The following is a 13,852-nucleotide window of genomic DNA, read 5'->3' as shown; positions in this document are numbered from 1 at the left end:
CGCCAAAGATTTTCCGAAGCAGCACAGCTGTGGACATTACCTGTCATAGATATGGAATACGTCGTCGGACCATCCCATCAAAAGAACGTTACCAGGTAAGAAAGTAACTTGTTCTTTTTGTATGTGAAATCCCCTTCGCCTGCGAGTCCCCCAGCACATTTTGGTGGTCTACTGGATTGTTTGGTCAGTTCTTCTGAGTGACTGGGAAACATTTTCTGATCTATGGGAACCTTTTGTATTTCTTTTTATATATTTTTTTGGAGTCCTGCTTTCCTTGAGGTTTTGTGGCTTTGTGGCATCTGCCATTGACGTTTGCAGCACACACCACTCTGTGCAGTGTTGCTGAGAGCCCCTTGTGCTTCCCTTTTTATTTTCTGTTATTTTACTTGTGAGAACCCATGTTCCCAAGGGCAGGGGGACATTTTGTATCCTTCCTATCTTTTCTATTGTGAGACCAGTACACCACACTTTGCTGAGTGTTTACACTGTATAGCCTTTCTCACTACTCCTGTAGCTTTGGGTTTACAATGACAGCTAATCTGAACGGCTTGTGGCAGTGGTTATATCCTAACAACTTCTGTGCAGTGTCTACTCGCAGGCTGTAAGGCTGTACTCACAGCCGTGGTAATGCACAGAAGGGTCACCATTGACCCTGAATGGTGACGTTTTTCTTTTTTCACCAATTCAAGATGGCTTGTCCTTTCTTGGTCCTTCTCCTGCCGTGCAGAGTGGGGGAGGTCTTTGTTTGAAGTTTGTCTTCGGCGGTTTTGCATGGGAAAGCCCGCCAAGGCACCAGTGTGTATGTGAAAACGGGAAACCTGGGAGGACTCAAACTCCACTGGTCTCCGTGTTCTGTGCCTGCCTGGAACTAGTTCCAACTGGGATGCTGGCTTTTCTGAAAGGACAGCCACCACCCAAAGTTTGAATGGTGAATGTGTGCTGATTGGCTGAGTTCCTGCATAAGAGGCATGGATCCGAAGACTTAAGGAGAGATGACCACTGGAATGAAGAATCCTGAGGAAGATGACCAGACACCTGCAGCAATTTCAGTAGACTGCCAGAGCCTGCTAAGTGACCGCTGCTGTACTGACCCCATCTTCCATGCGATAAGGGACCTCTGAAGAGGACTCATCTCTCCCTTAGACTGGTGGGACCAATCGGTCTCAAGATGACCTGCATTTTGAGCCATTAGATGACGAACTGTGACCTTCACCAGCTGCAATTCGCCAATACCCTGGTTCCTGCGACCATTGTGCGGTGCATCATCTTCTGAAGATCGAATCCCCTCAAATTTGGTGGACTGTTTCCGGACCACCAGAGGCAAGATTCTACTCCTTGGAGTACCTTCACACGAGTGCTGGACTGAGAAAGCGAGGCAAATTGACCGGCCAGTAAACGTTCTTCACTTGCGCTTTGAAAAGGCCACCAAAATCAAAGATACACGAATCCTTTGCTGGGCATCCCTCCACTCGACTGCTGCTGTGAGATCCATTCCAGTGTCCCTTCTTTTGTCACCACAACCAAGATTCTGGTGACCGGGTCTGCTGCTTCACTGTGAGGGCATCCTGCTGCATCATCCTCTTTACTCATAGGGTAATGTGAGACTCTGGGTAGAACTTACCTAGAGTTATTCTGCTGCTCCTGTCTGGCTGGGGTGGCGATTAATGCGTTTGAATGTTCGCACTGGCCAAATGCCTGTGTGCCTTCAGGAGACCAAATCCCTGAACCCATTTCCAACAAACGGTTTTGCTTTAGTGAAGAATCCTTTGGATCCCTCACTGAAACCCTGCTTAAAGTCTTCTTCCAGGTGGCCAGGGCATTGCAGACTCTTCCTGACCCCATCCCTGGGGGTTGTGTACTGCTGGAGGATCACCTGGGTGGAGACAAAGCCCAGGGAAGTGAGGAGATTCTGAGGGACGAGACACTATATTTTGCCTCTAATAGGGAGAGGCTTACCACTGGGCCAGGAGTGGTTATGGCTTATTGTCATTTTAAGATCTCTAAACCTCACATGGAATATAAGGTGGTAAAGCCTAAAGTTGTAACACCAAAACATATACCAAAAGAAGGAATCTTTTTGGTACCTAAAATTAAATGCCCTCATTACCAATGGTACACTGCAAGAAAAGGGAATTAAATCTACCCATAAAGATGCTAAAGAAGTAGAAAAACCTGACTTTTATAAAGTTATCTACATGTCCCAGAATCCTATAGGGACTGATGCGAACAAAAGGGCTGAAGAGGCATGTATATGTAGTAGTCAGGCAATTAAGCCTTATAGCCTTTACACAGGTCAGGTAATTGAAACCAATGGCTCACACCTGAAGTTTATTGCAAAACTTTTGAAGCATAAATGGCTGCAGCATGAGTGGAGAGGACGAAGGAGCTGGAACAGGGGTTGGAAGGCTGGCAGTAGAAGCAATAGTAGCAGAGCACGAGGCTGGCAATTAATGAGGAAGTGTGATGACAGAAAGGACAGCGAAGCGTGGAGACAGCAGATTTCACCTGCAAGTTCTGAGTGTCCTGTGGTCTCAAACCCTGCATTGATGTGGTTGCACTGAGGAAGATGTGCTGAGAGTGGAGCTTTCCCCAGTGCTATACTCGGCTCATTATCAGGCTACCCTCGGCCACCTCTTCTTCCTCTCTAATCTGACTGTCTGTCTGCTCTCCAGCAGTGGTGTGCCGCCAACGATCTCTGCCTAAATGCCAGTTAGACCGGGATTCTCCTCATCGGCCCACCCGCTCCCTCCTTTCCTGTCACTCTCTGGCTGGCATCTCTGCCCACCTCCTGCTCCCACCTATGAAGCTAAAAACCCTGCGGTCCTCTTCGACTCCACACTCTCCTTCTCTCCTCACATTTCTGACGTCTCGAAGTCGCACTACCAGCTGCACCTCCTCAGAGGTATTCTTCCTTTCCTCTCCTTCCCCCAGAAGCTCACTATCTCAAGAGCTCTGGTTCTCTCTAGGCAGGACTATTGCAACAGCCTCTTTCTAAATCTGCCTGCTTCTACTCTCCGCCCTCTGCATCTCATCCAGAACAGGACTGCAAGACTTGTCCTTGGCCTCAAGCCCAGGGATCGGATCTCTCCAGGACTGAAATCCCTGCACTGGCGCCTAGTGGCTGCAAGGATTAAGTACAAAACCCTCTGCATTGTCCACAAGACCTTCTGGGGCCTCAATACCTTCAACTCTCTTCCTAAATATCTTCTTTTTCGAGCTCTTCGCTCTTCCGCATCCAACTCCCTCAGGGTCAGTCGCTTCTCTAAGCAACGAGTTTGTGGTAGATCTTTCTTGGGCGGGAGCCTCCCTGAAACTTGAGGAGAACCATCTCCGGTTCCGGAAGCTCCTTAAAACCATTCTCTTTGCTGCTGCCTTTTCTCCCCCTCTCCCCTGCTGACCTCCTGGCTGAAACTGATACTGCACTGTTTACCTTGCCACCCTCTGATCTCGGGCCCAGGTCCCTCCCCTGCCAGTCACACACCCCTGCACTGCCTTCCTGCCAACCCCCGCACTAGGAGACTGTTTTCCATATCCCTACAGTCCCACTACCAGCACTTAACACCTGATGTCTGCACTGATACAAGTGTGCACTTGCCACCTGCTGGCCATACTTTTACCTATTGCTATTTATTCTAGTATCCCATGTACTGCACTTTACCCCTTCCCATGCACTTGCGCGATCTGAATCACACTTGGCCTAATAGGATCGTGTCTGTCTTCTTCCCCGTTCCTTGCCGCGCATCGAAACACTTGTGTATAGGCGTGTTATAAATGCCATATCATATCATGTGCGCCTAGTAGCTGTGATATTAGAGCTGACTGTGCTGAAGCAAGAGGCCCATAGCAGAAGGCATGTCGAGTGAGGTGTGAAGGAGACTCCCAATTTACGTGGCCAGACCCCAGTGCTGCAGAAGGGTGTGGGTCTCGCGAGTCCCCAAAGTAGTAGTAGTAGTAGTAGTAGTAGTAGTAGTAGTAGTAGTAGTAGTAGTAGTAGTTGACGAAGTTGGAAGTGAAGCAGGCCGCAACTGCAGTGTTCCTCGAGCCGGTGAGTGAAGCTCAGCGTTCAGGTGTACTTTATAAGCCTTGCCGGTAACTGTTACCAGCTCAGAAGTTACTTGTGTAAGGTCTAAAGTGAGTGTACTGTTCGTCGTTTTGGAAGTTCTTCTTAATAATGGAAATGTATCGCGCGCACTGTTGGTGAGAGCAATAGTGTTCGCGTAAGAAGAAAAGCCAGTTAATTCCATTGTCGAACAATATACTGTTGCCCGAGTGGTTGCACGTCTCTCATAACAAGGGGAATGCTTGTTATAGCCCCTCCTGAAAAACTTATTTTAACTTCCACAAGTGTTGAGAGTATTGAGCATCAAAGGAAGATTGCATGTGGCCAATTGTATTTCCTTACAGGACTCGGAAGCCGTCTCTGTGAGATTGAATAAGAAATACAATCACTGTTCTCTTTAAAGCTAAAGATCTTTATTAAAGAGTGATCGTGTGTACCTAAATCCTGTTTTCCTTTGTAGACTGAACCTTGTAGTAGTTTAAACATGTATTCTTGAAGTTCAGAACTTGTTGTATTGACTAGAACATGCATTACGCAAGCTAAGAGGCGAACCCTTTCCATAGTGAACCCAGCCCTATTATGAACCATCCATCTGGTTTAAGGTATTTAAAGGTCCAGTGTCCTCTGATACAAGTGTGACATTATTACGTAAAGCTGTAAGAGTGGCAATACAGCTTCAGGGTAGTTACTCGAACCAAGCAAGTGTGATCAAAGTTGGGGAGTTGAGCTGTCATGTAGAAGAAGCAGCAGTAAGGCAGACGGAAGAGGCAAAGGGGCTGCACTTTTCTTGGAGTATAGGAAAGAAAAGGGCTTTGCCTACTTGTAGAGGTCTTTATATGCCTAATAATTCTGAAGTACATCATTGTAGAAGAAGCGGAAGTACCTGAACTGTAGTGGTGTATCAACTGTCAATGGATGTCCCATTGAAGTTGGTTGAAGTATACTGTGGAACAAAGGAGACTGTTCCAACAGTAACATTAGTAGAAGGGTGGTTGTCAAGAGGAATGCAACAACCCAAGAAGAAGCATCCTGACATATATACCACATGTACCGCAGAGGTCTTAATTGTAAAGTTGTCAAAGAAGTTGTTAACCTAATCTTTGAACCGTGGCTATTAATCTTGGAACGAGAATGTCCAAGATTACCATTGGTGCTATTTTCTTTGCTGAACTTGGAAGGGGATCTTTTCTACTGAAATCTGAAGAATTGTTACCAGTGGATTTTATTTGAACTTTTGTATTGATTTGGAATTCATAAGAACTGGTTGAAGACTTCTTTTCCTTTGAACATTTGGAGAACTGACTTTAGAAAAACCCTGGGGAAGGGATTTACCCAGGACAGGTGAAGGTCATCCAAATACTGGTTAAATACCGATTATCCATTTATGTTTGATTTCATTGAATGTTTTGTCGTTTAGTGTCAGGGACAGTTTATTTTAGGAGTTATTCCATTGGCCTTTAGACCAGGTAGGGTATTCCCTGATACAGTAGGATTAGCAAGGGTTTATTTTCCAGTTTCTTAATAAAATGCCTATTCTTTAGAAAAACAGTTGTCTGCCACGCATTACTGGCTCCTCACATTTACTTTTTACCACAAGTCTCCTTTGGAACTACTAACCTTCTAAGGCTTGTGTTGCCCTCCAATCTGACTGAAACACTCATAACTAGATGGGGATAGACTTCTAAAGCATAGGCCACTAAAAAAGTATTACAAGTTTTGAAAAAGTATTTGCCTTCTTTTTGTGGTTGCGTTTCATTTACACTTAAACCAGTTATTCTAAAAGTTATTACAAAAGTGATTTACTTACTGTGAATATTTCATTGGTTTTTATATGCTTACTGTGTTTATTACTTACCTTTCTAAATAATTATCTTTACCTTAGTGTGTATATAAAATAAACCAATATTTTTATATAACTTTGTGTGTCCGTGCTTCTTTTGACTTTATGTATACTCTCGGGTCCTTCTACCTTCCCACAGCCCTTCCTCCTAAGAAGAGCCTGGCTGCTCAGCCATTGCTAACATACATGTGTTGTTCAGGCCTATACTATAGCTTTATAGGCCTGGCACGAGGGCTGTACCGGTAGTTATCGGCCTGGACTGTAGCAAGGCCTTTGATGAGGTATGAGGGGTCATAATGACATTACGACCTGAGGACGATGTCTATAAAGCTATTAGAACCAATGGCCAAACAAAAAAAAGTTTATGTAAAAATGTTTTTATTAATTATTTTATATTTTTTGGTAACTTAAATATTCCATGTGGAATATTTAAGTTTTAATAAAACAAGAAAACTAACATGACAAAATGATGTCTTGCTTATTTTATAGTAAATTATTATTTTCATTAATTTAAAGTGTTAAGTTGAATGGGACAACCCACGTTGTATAAAAGTAACTAGGCTTTATTGTTAAGTTCATAGACAATGTACCCCCAGCACAGCACAGCACAGCTAGGGCAAAGCTGCTGCTCTCCAACTGCTTCACAAAGGAATCCTAAACATAAGTAAACATTCTGAACACAGTAGTCTTGATGGAGTGGCACTCTCCCAACACTCCAGCACTGACACTCCACTTAACAAGTAACATCACAACAAGTAACAAAGGAAAAAAGGACAGTATTTGTATAAAAATATCTTTTTAAATGAGGCCACTAGAGTGGGGTGAAACGCTGTTAGTGCACGGCTTTCCGAGCTGAAGAAAGAAAGCAAGCAAATGTCAAATTTTAAGAATATAGGAAAATTCACTTAAACCATGCCACTCAACACATGGACTCCTATATAATGACCAAGAGTGAGCGTGGTAGCGGAAATTAGAGTGCAGGCCATCATCAGAATCTGCGTTATTTAACTGTAGCAATTCATGATCATTGTGATGTTGATGTCGTGTCTACCTTTCAAACCTAATAAAATGTTATGAAAAAAAAAAGAATATAGGAAAACTCAAGAGCTATAAGAAAACGGAGCCCATACAAGCTGGTATTGCCCGCGCATTGACCAATGGGTAAGGGTCAGTCACCCTCCCAGGTTTCTAATAAGAGTTGTAGCCCTGTGCCCCAGGTGTGAGTCCTCTGAAGTGCTACCTTTGGTGGACTTTTGCAAAAAGAAACTAACAAATGCATAGGCTATGCAAGGGCCATTGGTATCCCCACTGATCCCTTAACAGAGAAATTTGAAGCATCAGTCAGTTTTCCTCGGGCATCGTAGAAGTGGCTTTGATAACTTAGTTAATTTGTATTTCAAATCTAAATTTGTTCTAGAAAGGAGTACATGTTTTAGTTTAAAGCAGCAGACCGCCTTAATGAAGGGGTGCCCCTAATGCGCCCACGCTATGAGATGGCTTCATCCCCTCCGACATCGCTGGTATAGCACAGGTTGCCCACATGACTGCATCCCCTTTGTTCAAATATTTTCGATGGCTTCAGGGGATAAGGGAGGGGGGGATTGCTGCATTACGACCATACTGAAAAATAATTAATGCGAAGCTTCAATCTTTTTCAGACTGGAGAGAAAAGTAGAGATGATGCTTTGGAAGCCATTAAAGGTAACTTGGATGGATTTTCCAGAGATGCAAAAATGCACCCTACACCAGTGGCCCACCCAAAAAATCCAGGTATGAATTTGGCATGTTCCAAACATTGCATCTTTAAGCAAAGAGTTCTACTGGTAAAGGTTTACTGCATATTTTGGCTGTCTGGAACTGATGGTGTTGACATTTTAAATGTTTTCTTTTCCAATGGATTAGTACACATTACCAAGCCTCTGTAATCTGAAAAACCCAGCATAGACATTCACTGTTCTTTTTGCAGAGTAATAAATATGCATCCGAATCTCCAGAGCATAGGACAGCCTTATTTTGTAGGACCTCTATATTATTACATTTAGATTTCAATGTCCAACAAGAACCGGTACCTTTTTATGGATGTACATGTTGGGGAGAATCCTCAAAAATGTGTTCATTCCCTCCACGTTAGAGACCCCCAGCAACTTTGCTGGATTTTGAGGACTTGATGTTTTTGCCTGGAGAGAGTGAGACCCTTTTACCACTCTCTCATGTATTTTAATGTGATTTTATACACTGTTTCTTTTTGGATGTTGAGTCTAGCCAACTCCATAGACATCTTTTACAATTGTGTCACAAAGCACCTTCAGGGCAGTGCCACAGGGGAAGTCTTCCAGATTTCCCAAGGTTTAAATACCTTCTCTGTGATCAACTACTGTTTCCCCGAGCAGTGGAGTGAAATTGACTTCACTTAGTCCTGTAAAATTCTAGACCCAGCACACACTATCTTACAATAGAGTGCTGGAGTTGTTACTTCGTATCCCCTGTGTCTAGTTACTCATGTAGCATTTATGTTACCCTTTCCTCTGAGAATGGCTGGTGGCAGTGGTTTTTGTATGAACTACAATGATTTACCCCGACCGCGAACTGTTCGTACCTCCGGTAATGTTAAATCGCGGGAGCCATGTTTTTCAAAATGGCGCCGGGCCTTCTTTGTTAAAACGGTCCCCGGTCTTCTTTTTTTTGCCATTTCTTTGTGGGAAGTTCCTTCTCGAGATTCTCTGTACGCCAAACCAGGTTTGGTCTCTTTGTTCATTCACCTTTTCCGGGCTTCACGAGTGAAACCTGCCTATGGCTCCAGTATGTTTGGGGTAGGCAGGAAGTGAGGGAGGTGCCTGTAACTCCCCGTGCTTAGTCTCCTAGGAGACCCAAATGCACTCTGTGGTGATTGGCTGGCTGACTGTCCAGCAAGGACAGCCACCCTGCTGGGTGAGTGACAGCTAGGATGGAATGAATGGGAGAGAACTGAATAAAAGGCAAGTCTTTTGACTTGGAAGGCAGAGTCCACCACTGGGCGAAGGAACCGAAAAAGAGCTTGGAGGACTCCTGCTGCAACTCCTTGACCGTTGGTTTGCCTTGTAAGGCTCTGCCGCAGGGACTACTTGCCAAGTTCGTATCGACAGAGAAGCCCTGCAAGGACGACTTCTCCCTTTGAGTTGGTGGGACCAATCAACTCCCAAGTAAGCCACCTGGACACCCATCTCGGAGCTGGTTGAATTTCCTCAGAGTTGCTGCAGGAAACTGTAGAGCCAGGGAGAGGGACACCAGATTGTGTGCGTTGCTTGTAAGCTGGCCTAAAGCTTTTGGAAGATCCTCCGGACTCGCACAAAACAAGACTGACCAAGCCTGACCTCCTCTCCCCCTCAGTCCAGTACGGGACCTCAGATGTGAGGAAAGTCCACCTCGACAGCCAGGAACCGCACTTATTGCTATTTGCTGTACCGCAAGGAGCTGGAACGCGAAACAGCCACTGAAAGTAACGTTTGCCAGTTGCCAGTTTCGACAGGGCCAGTGCAGGATAGTCCCCAATGTCCTCCCTCTTATCCCCAGACTGAGGCCCAGGAACAGTGAGACCTGCAGAACTGCACAGGAACAGAAGTCTTCAGCTGCATCTTTTCTTCTTTATCAAGGTACTGTAAAACAGGTCTAAGTGAACTTACTTCTTACTGTAGAAGTGCTTGTAACTTCCACAACTCACAAGTCTAATCAGCTTGTGGCCCTACAATTGATTCTTCTTTTCTTCAAAGATTCCTAAGAACTTGTGCAAAGACTTTTCCATTACTTACCAGAAGTGCTTTATCTTATCCAAGACTTTTGCCCATTGACTTTGGCTTAGCCTATTGAATTGAATGACTCTTCTAGTATTTGCCCTGCTTATGAATATTTGTAATTTCTTGTGTTCTAATAACCTTTGCCTTTTAACAAACTTTTAAAGAAGTGTTCTGAATGCCAACAGTAAGGTATTAATGTCCCCATCACCCTTGTTACTGAAGTCACCTGTGGGTGTAGGTTGTGTCTGTGGGCCATCCCAAAAGGGTCTTGCCTGATTCAGAAACTCAGAGTGTACAGTATTGAAGTATATGTGTGTTACTATTCCATTGCTCCCTTCTGAAGAAGGCTTTATAACTGACTGATAAATTAATTGTTTATGCAAGAAACCTTGAGTGTAAGAGTATCTGTAACTGTGAATCTTTGTGTAACTCCACTACAGCTCACAGTTCCCCTCTTGAGATGAGCCTGGCTGCTCAACACGCTACCAAAACTGTGTAGTACAAGCCTATACCAAAGGTTGGGTTGCCTATACCAGTAGTCATAGTTGATTGTAGTGTTCCCAGAGGGTACTGCATTCAAACTTTGCCTAACAGTATATCAAAGTAAATAAACTAAAATGAAGATTAATTGACTACTTGCTACAGTAAAGCACACAACGTGCATTTTGTAAATTGCGCTGAGCAGAATGTCCAAAGAGCCAGAGTTCAAAGTTCTTTTTTGAAGGAAAGGCCTAGTATCCCTGGCATTGCGCCATATTTTCCACTGACCATCTGTTAAGCTCTTGTTGTTCATGAATAGAAGTCATCTCTAATGCAGTGTACTGATCTAACCCTCAGCCCTTTTTTCTCATTCTGTGTTCAATTCTAAAACGGATGTTTATTTGCACACTTAAATACCTATGTCTGTATTTAGAGCAAATCTCATGCTTTTATTGTCACGATTAAAGTATTGTCATTTGTTTTCCACAGTAGGATAACATAACTGTCATGTTTAGTATTGTCCATTTAAAAAAAACATATATATATTTCTGAGGCTTGTGGAATCTGCTTAGATCACATGCTGTGCATAGGCCGACATCTAGTGGAAGCTGCGGAGTATTACAGTTTGTTTTTCGAAAATCGAAAAAGGGCGTCGACACAGGGCGTGCCAGTAATACTATCCCTAGTGTGACGTCCACTGTACCCATGATCCCTCACGCGTCTAGGATCCCCAGATTGTTTTTTTCCGCCATTCTGGTCGGAAGCACTTCATCGGAGTTCCCTGGCTTTGCCATATTTACACTTAAAACTAATTCTAATTTGCCCCGTTTTGTCACCCTTACGTCGATCAGCATCCATTTAAAAAAACCATATATATATATATATATATTACGATTCTGGTTGTACTAAGTCAACCTTACACATATTAAAAAGAAATAGAGCAACACAAATGCAATCAACATTAAAATCAAGTCATTACATAAAATCATCACATAAAAATCATCACACTTAAATAGAAAATAATACACACATGGCACTTCATACATAACTCATCAAAAGATTACCGTCGCAGATTTATCAATCCTGCTCTGTTCAAGATTTTAATAACTGACATTGTGGCCTTTGTTTCCTCCCTGCTGGAAACCAGAGTAAAGAAGTGAACCGGATCAAGCACGTCATAATTGTGTTCAAGGTTTCCCAGGGCTAAAGTTTTAAAAGTTAACAGTGCAGGGCAGTGCATACCAACATGTTCTCTGTACTGTATCACTCCAAGTTCCCACACGCGTCACAAACTGTCCCAACCTCCTGATTTCGGGATCTTATTTGTGTAATTTCCCCAGTTGGAAGCAAGTTCAACCTGTATCTCAAAAACTGTAAAGCGCAGTAAGAATTTGGGAATCTATTTAAATATTTTGGAATATTCCCCAATTTCTTATCCAGGAATGATCACCTATAATACAGTTTGACTGCCGTGTGCAAGTAATTGCTGCTATCCAGTCTTCTCTTAACACCACCTTTTTGACCTAATTTGGATAGTTCTTAAGGTCTTCCACCAAAACATCCAACCTTGCTAAGATTCCATCTGCTCTCTCCCTAAAGTTTACCACTGCCGTGTGCATGGACCGGAGGACACCTGCTAAGTCCTCATACAATGAGTCCTTCAGAGGTATCGGAATCTTTCTGTATAGTGATAGTATCCTCCAATCTGATGTTACACTACGCTATGTTAAAACCAGCTCAAACCGCAAAGTGGTCATTGCCACATAGTCTGGCAAACCAATCTGCCTCTTCAAATTCTGGACTCAATCCTTTCGTATTTTATCGAGCGCAGATCAGAACTGAGCTCTGTTCTGTATAAGATGCCCGGCACCACCTTCATCTTATAATCTGACAATAATGGACAGATAGTGAACCTACAATACCTGGCTCTAATATTTCTCATCTGGGCTCCAGCTTGTGAGGCCTTTACAAGTAAGTGAGAGAAGACAACCTCCTTATTATCGACTGCATCCAACTTGAACCCCATCTAGGTCATTGATGTTGTCAGTATTATTACCTGATCGTCAATACGCCAAGTAAAATCCCTCTTTTCTTTTTAATAAAAATCGTATTATATTTGTCTTTTTCCTGTTAATGGATAACTCATTGGCCACTGCATTTTCCTTAATGGTATCCAGTAACCTTTGGAGGCCCAGCTGTGTCCTATCCACCAAGATAACACCATCTGCATATATGAAGAACGGAATTGTCACAGTGGATATCCTGGGAGAGGGGGTTAGGGGGGGGGTGAGGCGCAAACGGTGCCTCCTTCAAGATCAGCCAAGTAAAGGTTGAACAGGCAAAGGGCTAATGTACAGCCCAGACAGAGACCCCTCAGTGTACTGAAGGCCTCTATCAGGTCGCCCTGCCCATTCAACCCTACTCCCAACAGGTTGTGTTGATGAATATGTATCAGAATTGACAGCAAAGGTCCCGGGATCTGCCAGTCTTTCAACTTAAGCAGGGTACTGTTCACACAGTCAAAAGCCTGCGAGAAATCTATGGTTGCCAAGAATAAAGGCAGTTTTCCAGCTCTAAGGGATTCCTCTCTCAGGCAACCAACAACCAAACCATTCAATTCTGTTCCCATCACCTTGCGAAAGCCAGTCTGCAGTCTACCTAAACGGCCCGTTCTTCTAATCCACCCCTCAAGATCCTGCAAGACTAAACCTGCAAGAATCTTGCTCTCGCTATTGAGGAGTGAGATAGGGTGGTAATTCTCAGAGCCAGCCTGGTCTCCCATCTTATATATGGGAACTATAATGGCTCTGTGCCAAGGAGTCAGCACAATACCCTCTCGCAGGATGGAGCCAAACATTGTGAACAGCACCCTCGACCACAATCCTGAGTCAGATTTTATCAGGGCATTCGATATACAATTTAGACCAGCTGCCCTAGAGTCTGAGGCCTTATTAATCAAGTTTTCAATACAATCCCTTGACATATTCATTTCTCAAGTTGACTTAACTGATGGACACAGGAATAGTTGGTCAGAAGCCCAATAGACATTTTGAAAGTGCTTTATCCTGTCCCCCTCCACAATTGGGTTACTCTGCAGAAAACCTTGAGTCTTTTGCATGAAATGGATCATATCCCAGAAATTCCTTGTAGCCTTTTTAACCAAAGTCTCAAGCATTGTTGCTCTGTAATTTTGCATCAAAATAAATGTGTAGCTTTTCAACCAGTTCTTACATTTTTGCTTCAAGCATTTAAGAGCAGCTAAATAGCATTCCGGAGTCGAACAATGTCCTCCAAAGGATCAAATCTCTATTCTGATCTTTCTCTCGGACCACCGCATCATATATACGTGATTGCTTACTACTTCCCCTTAAAGTTACCTTGTGATGGTGTTTTGAAGCTGTCCAAGAAGGCTTCAAACCAGTTGGGGGGGATCCAAGACTTCCTTTGCCGATCCGAGGATACCATGAGTAAATTCTGAACTCTAGTGTTAATTCCCTCATGTGTCCCCACGTATCTTGAGACTCTATTTCATGCCGGGTTAGCCATCTACCCACTCGCCCCAAGCCTTCATGTAGTATCACCGAGGACCTTCATTTTCAGCCTTAGCTGAGCATGGTCACTTACTTTAGTGCCCTCCACACACAGATCCTCACATAATTCAAAGAGGGCCATAGTGGGCGCAATGTAGTCCAAGTGGGCAGT

General features: G+C 43.7%; 1 protein-coding gene across 11 annotated transcripts in view; it reads left to right on the top strand.

The window, feature by feature from the left end:
• SYNRG (synergin gamma) overlaps positions 1–13,852 on the top strand; it is a 1,253,369-nt gene that overhangs the window by 385,911 nt on the left and 853,606 nt on the right. For all 11 annotated transcript variants that reach the window (XM_069614681.1, XM_069614680.1, XM_069614679.1 and 8 more), the window contains one exon: positions 7,559–7,670. In XM_069614681.1, coding sequence (XP_069470782.1) covers positions 7,559–7,670 — 112 coding nt within the window. The remainder of the gene's footprint in view (positions 1–7,558; positions 7,671–13,852) is intronic.

This window comes from Ambystoma mexicanum, chromosome 9 (genome assembly GCF_040938575.1).
Source record: "Ambystoma mexicanum isolate Mex_15411 chromosome 9, UKY_AmexF1_1, whole genome shotgun sequence".
Lineage (NCBI taxonomy): Eukaryota > Metazoa > Chordata > Amphibia > Caudata > Ambystomatidae > Ambystoma > Ambystoma mexicanum.
This window is presented reverse-complemented; position numbering and strand designations above follow the sequence as displayed.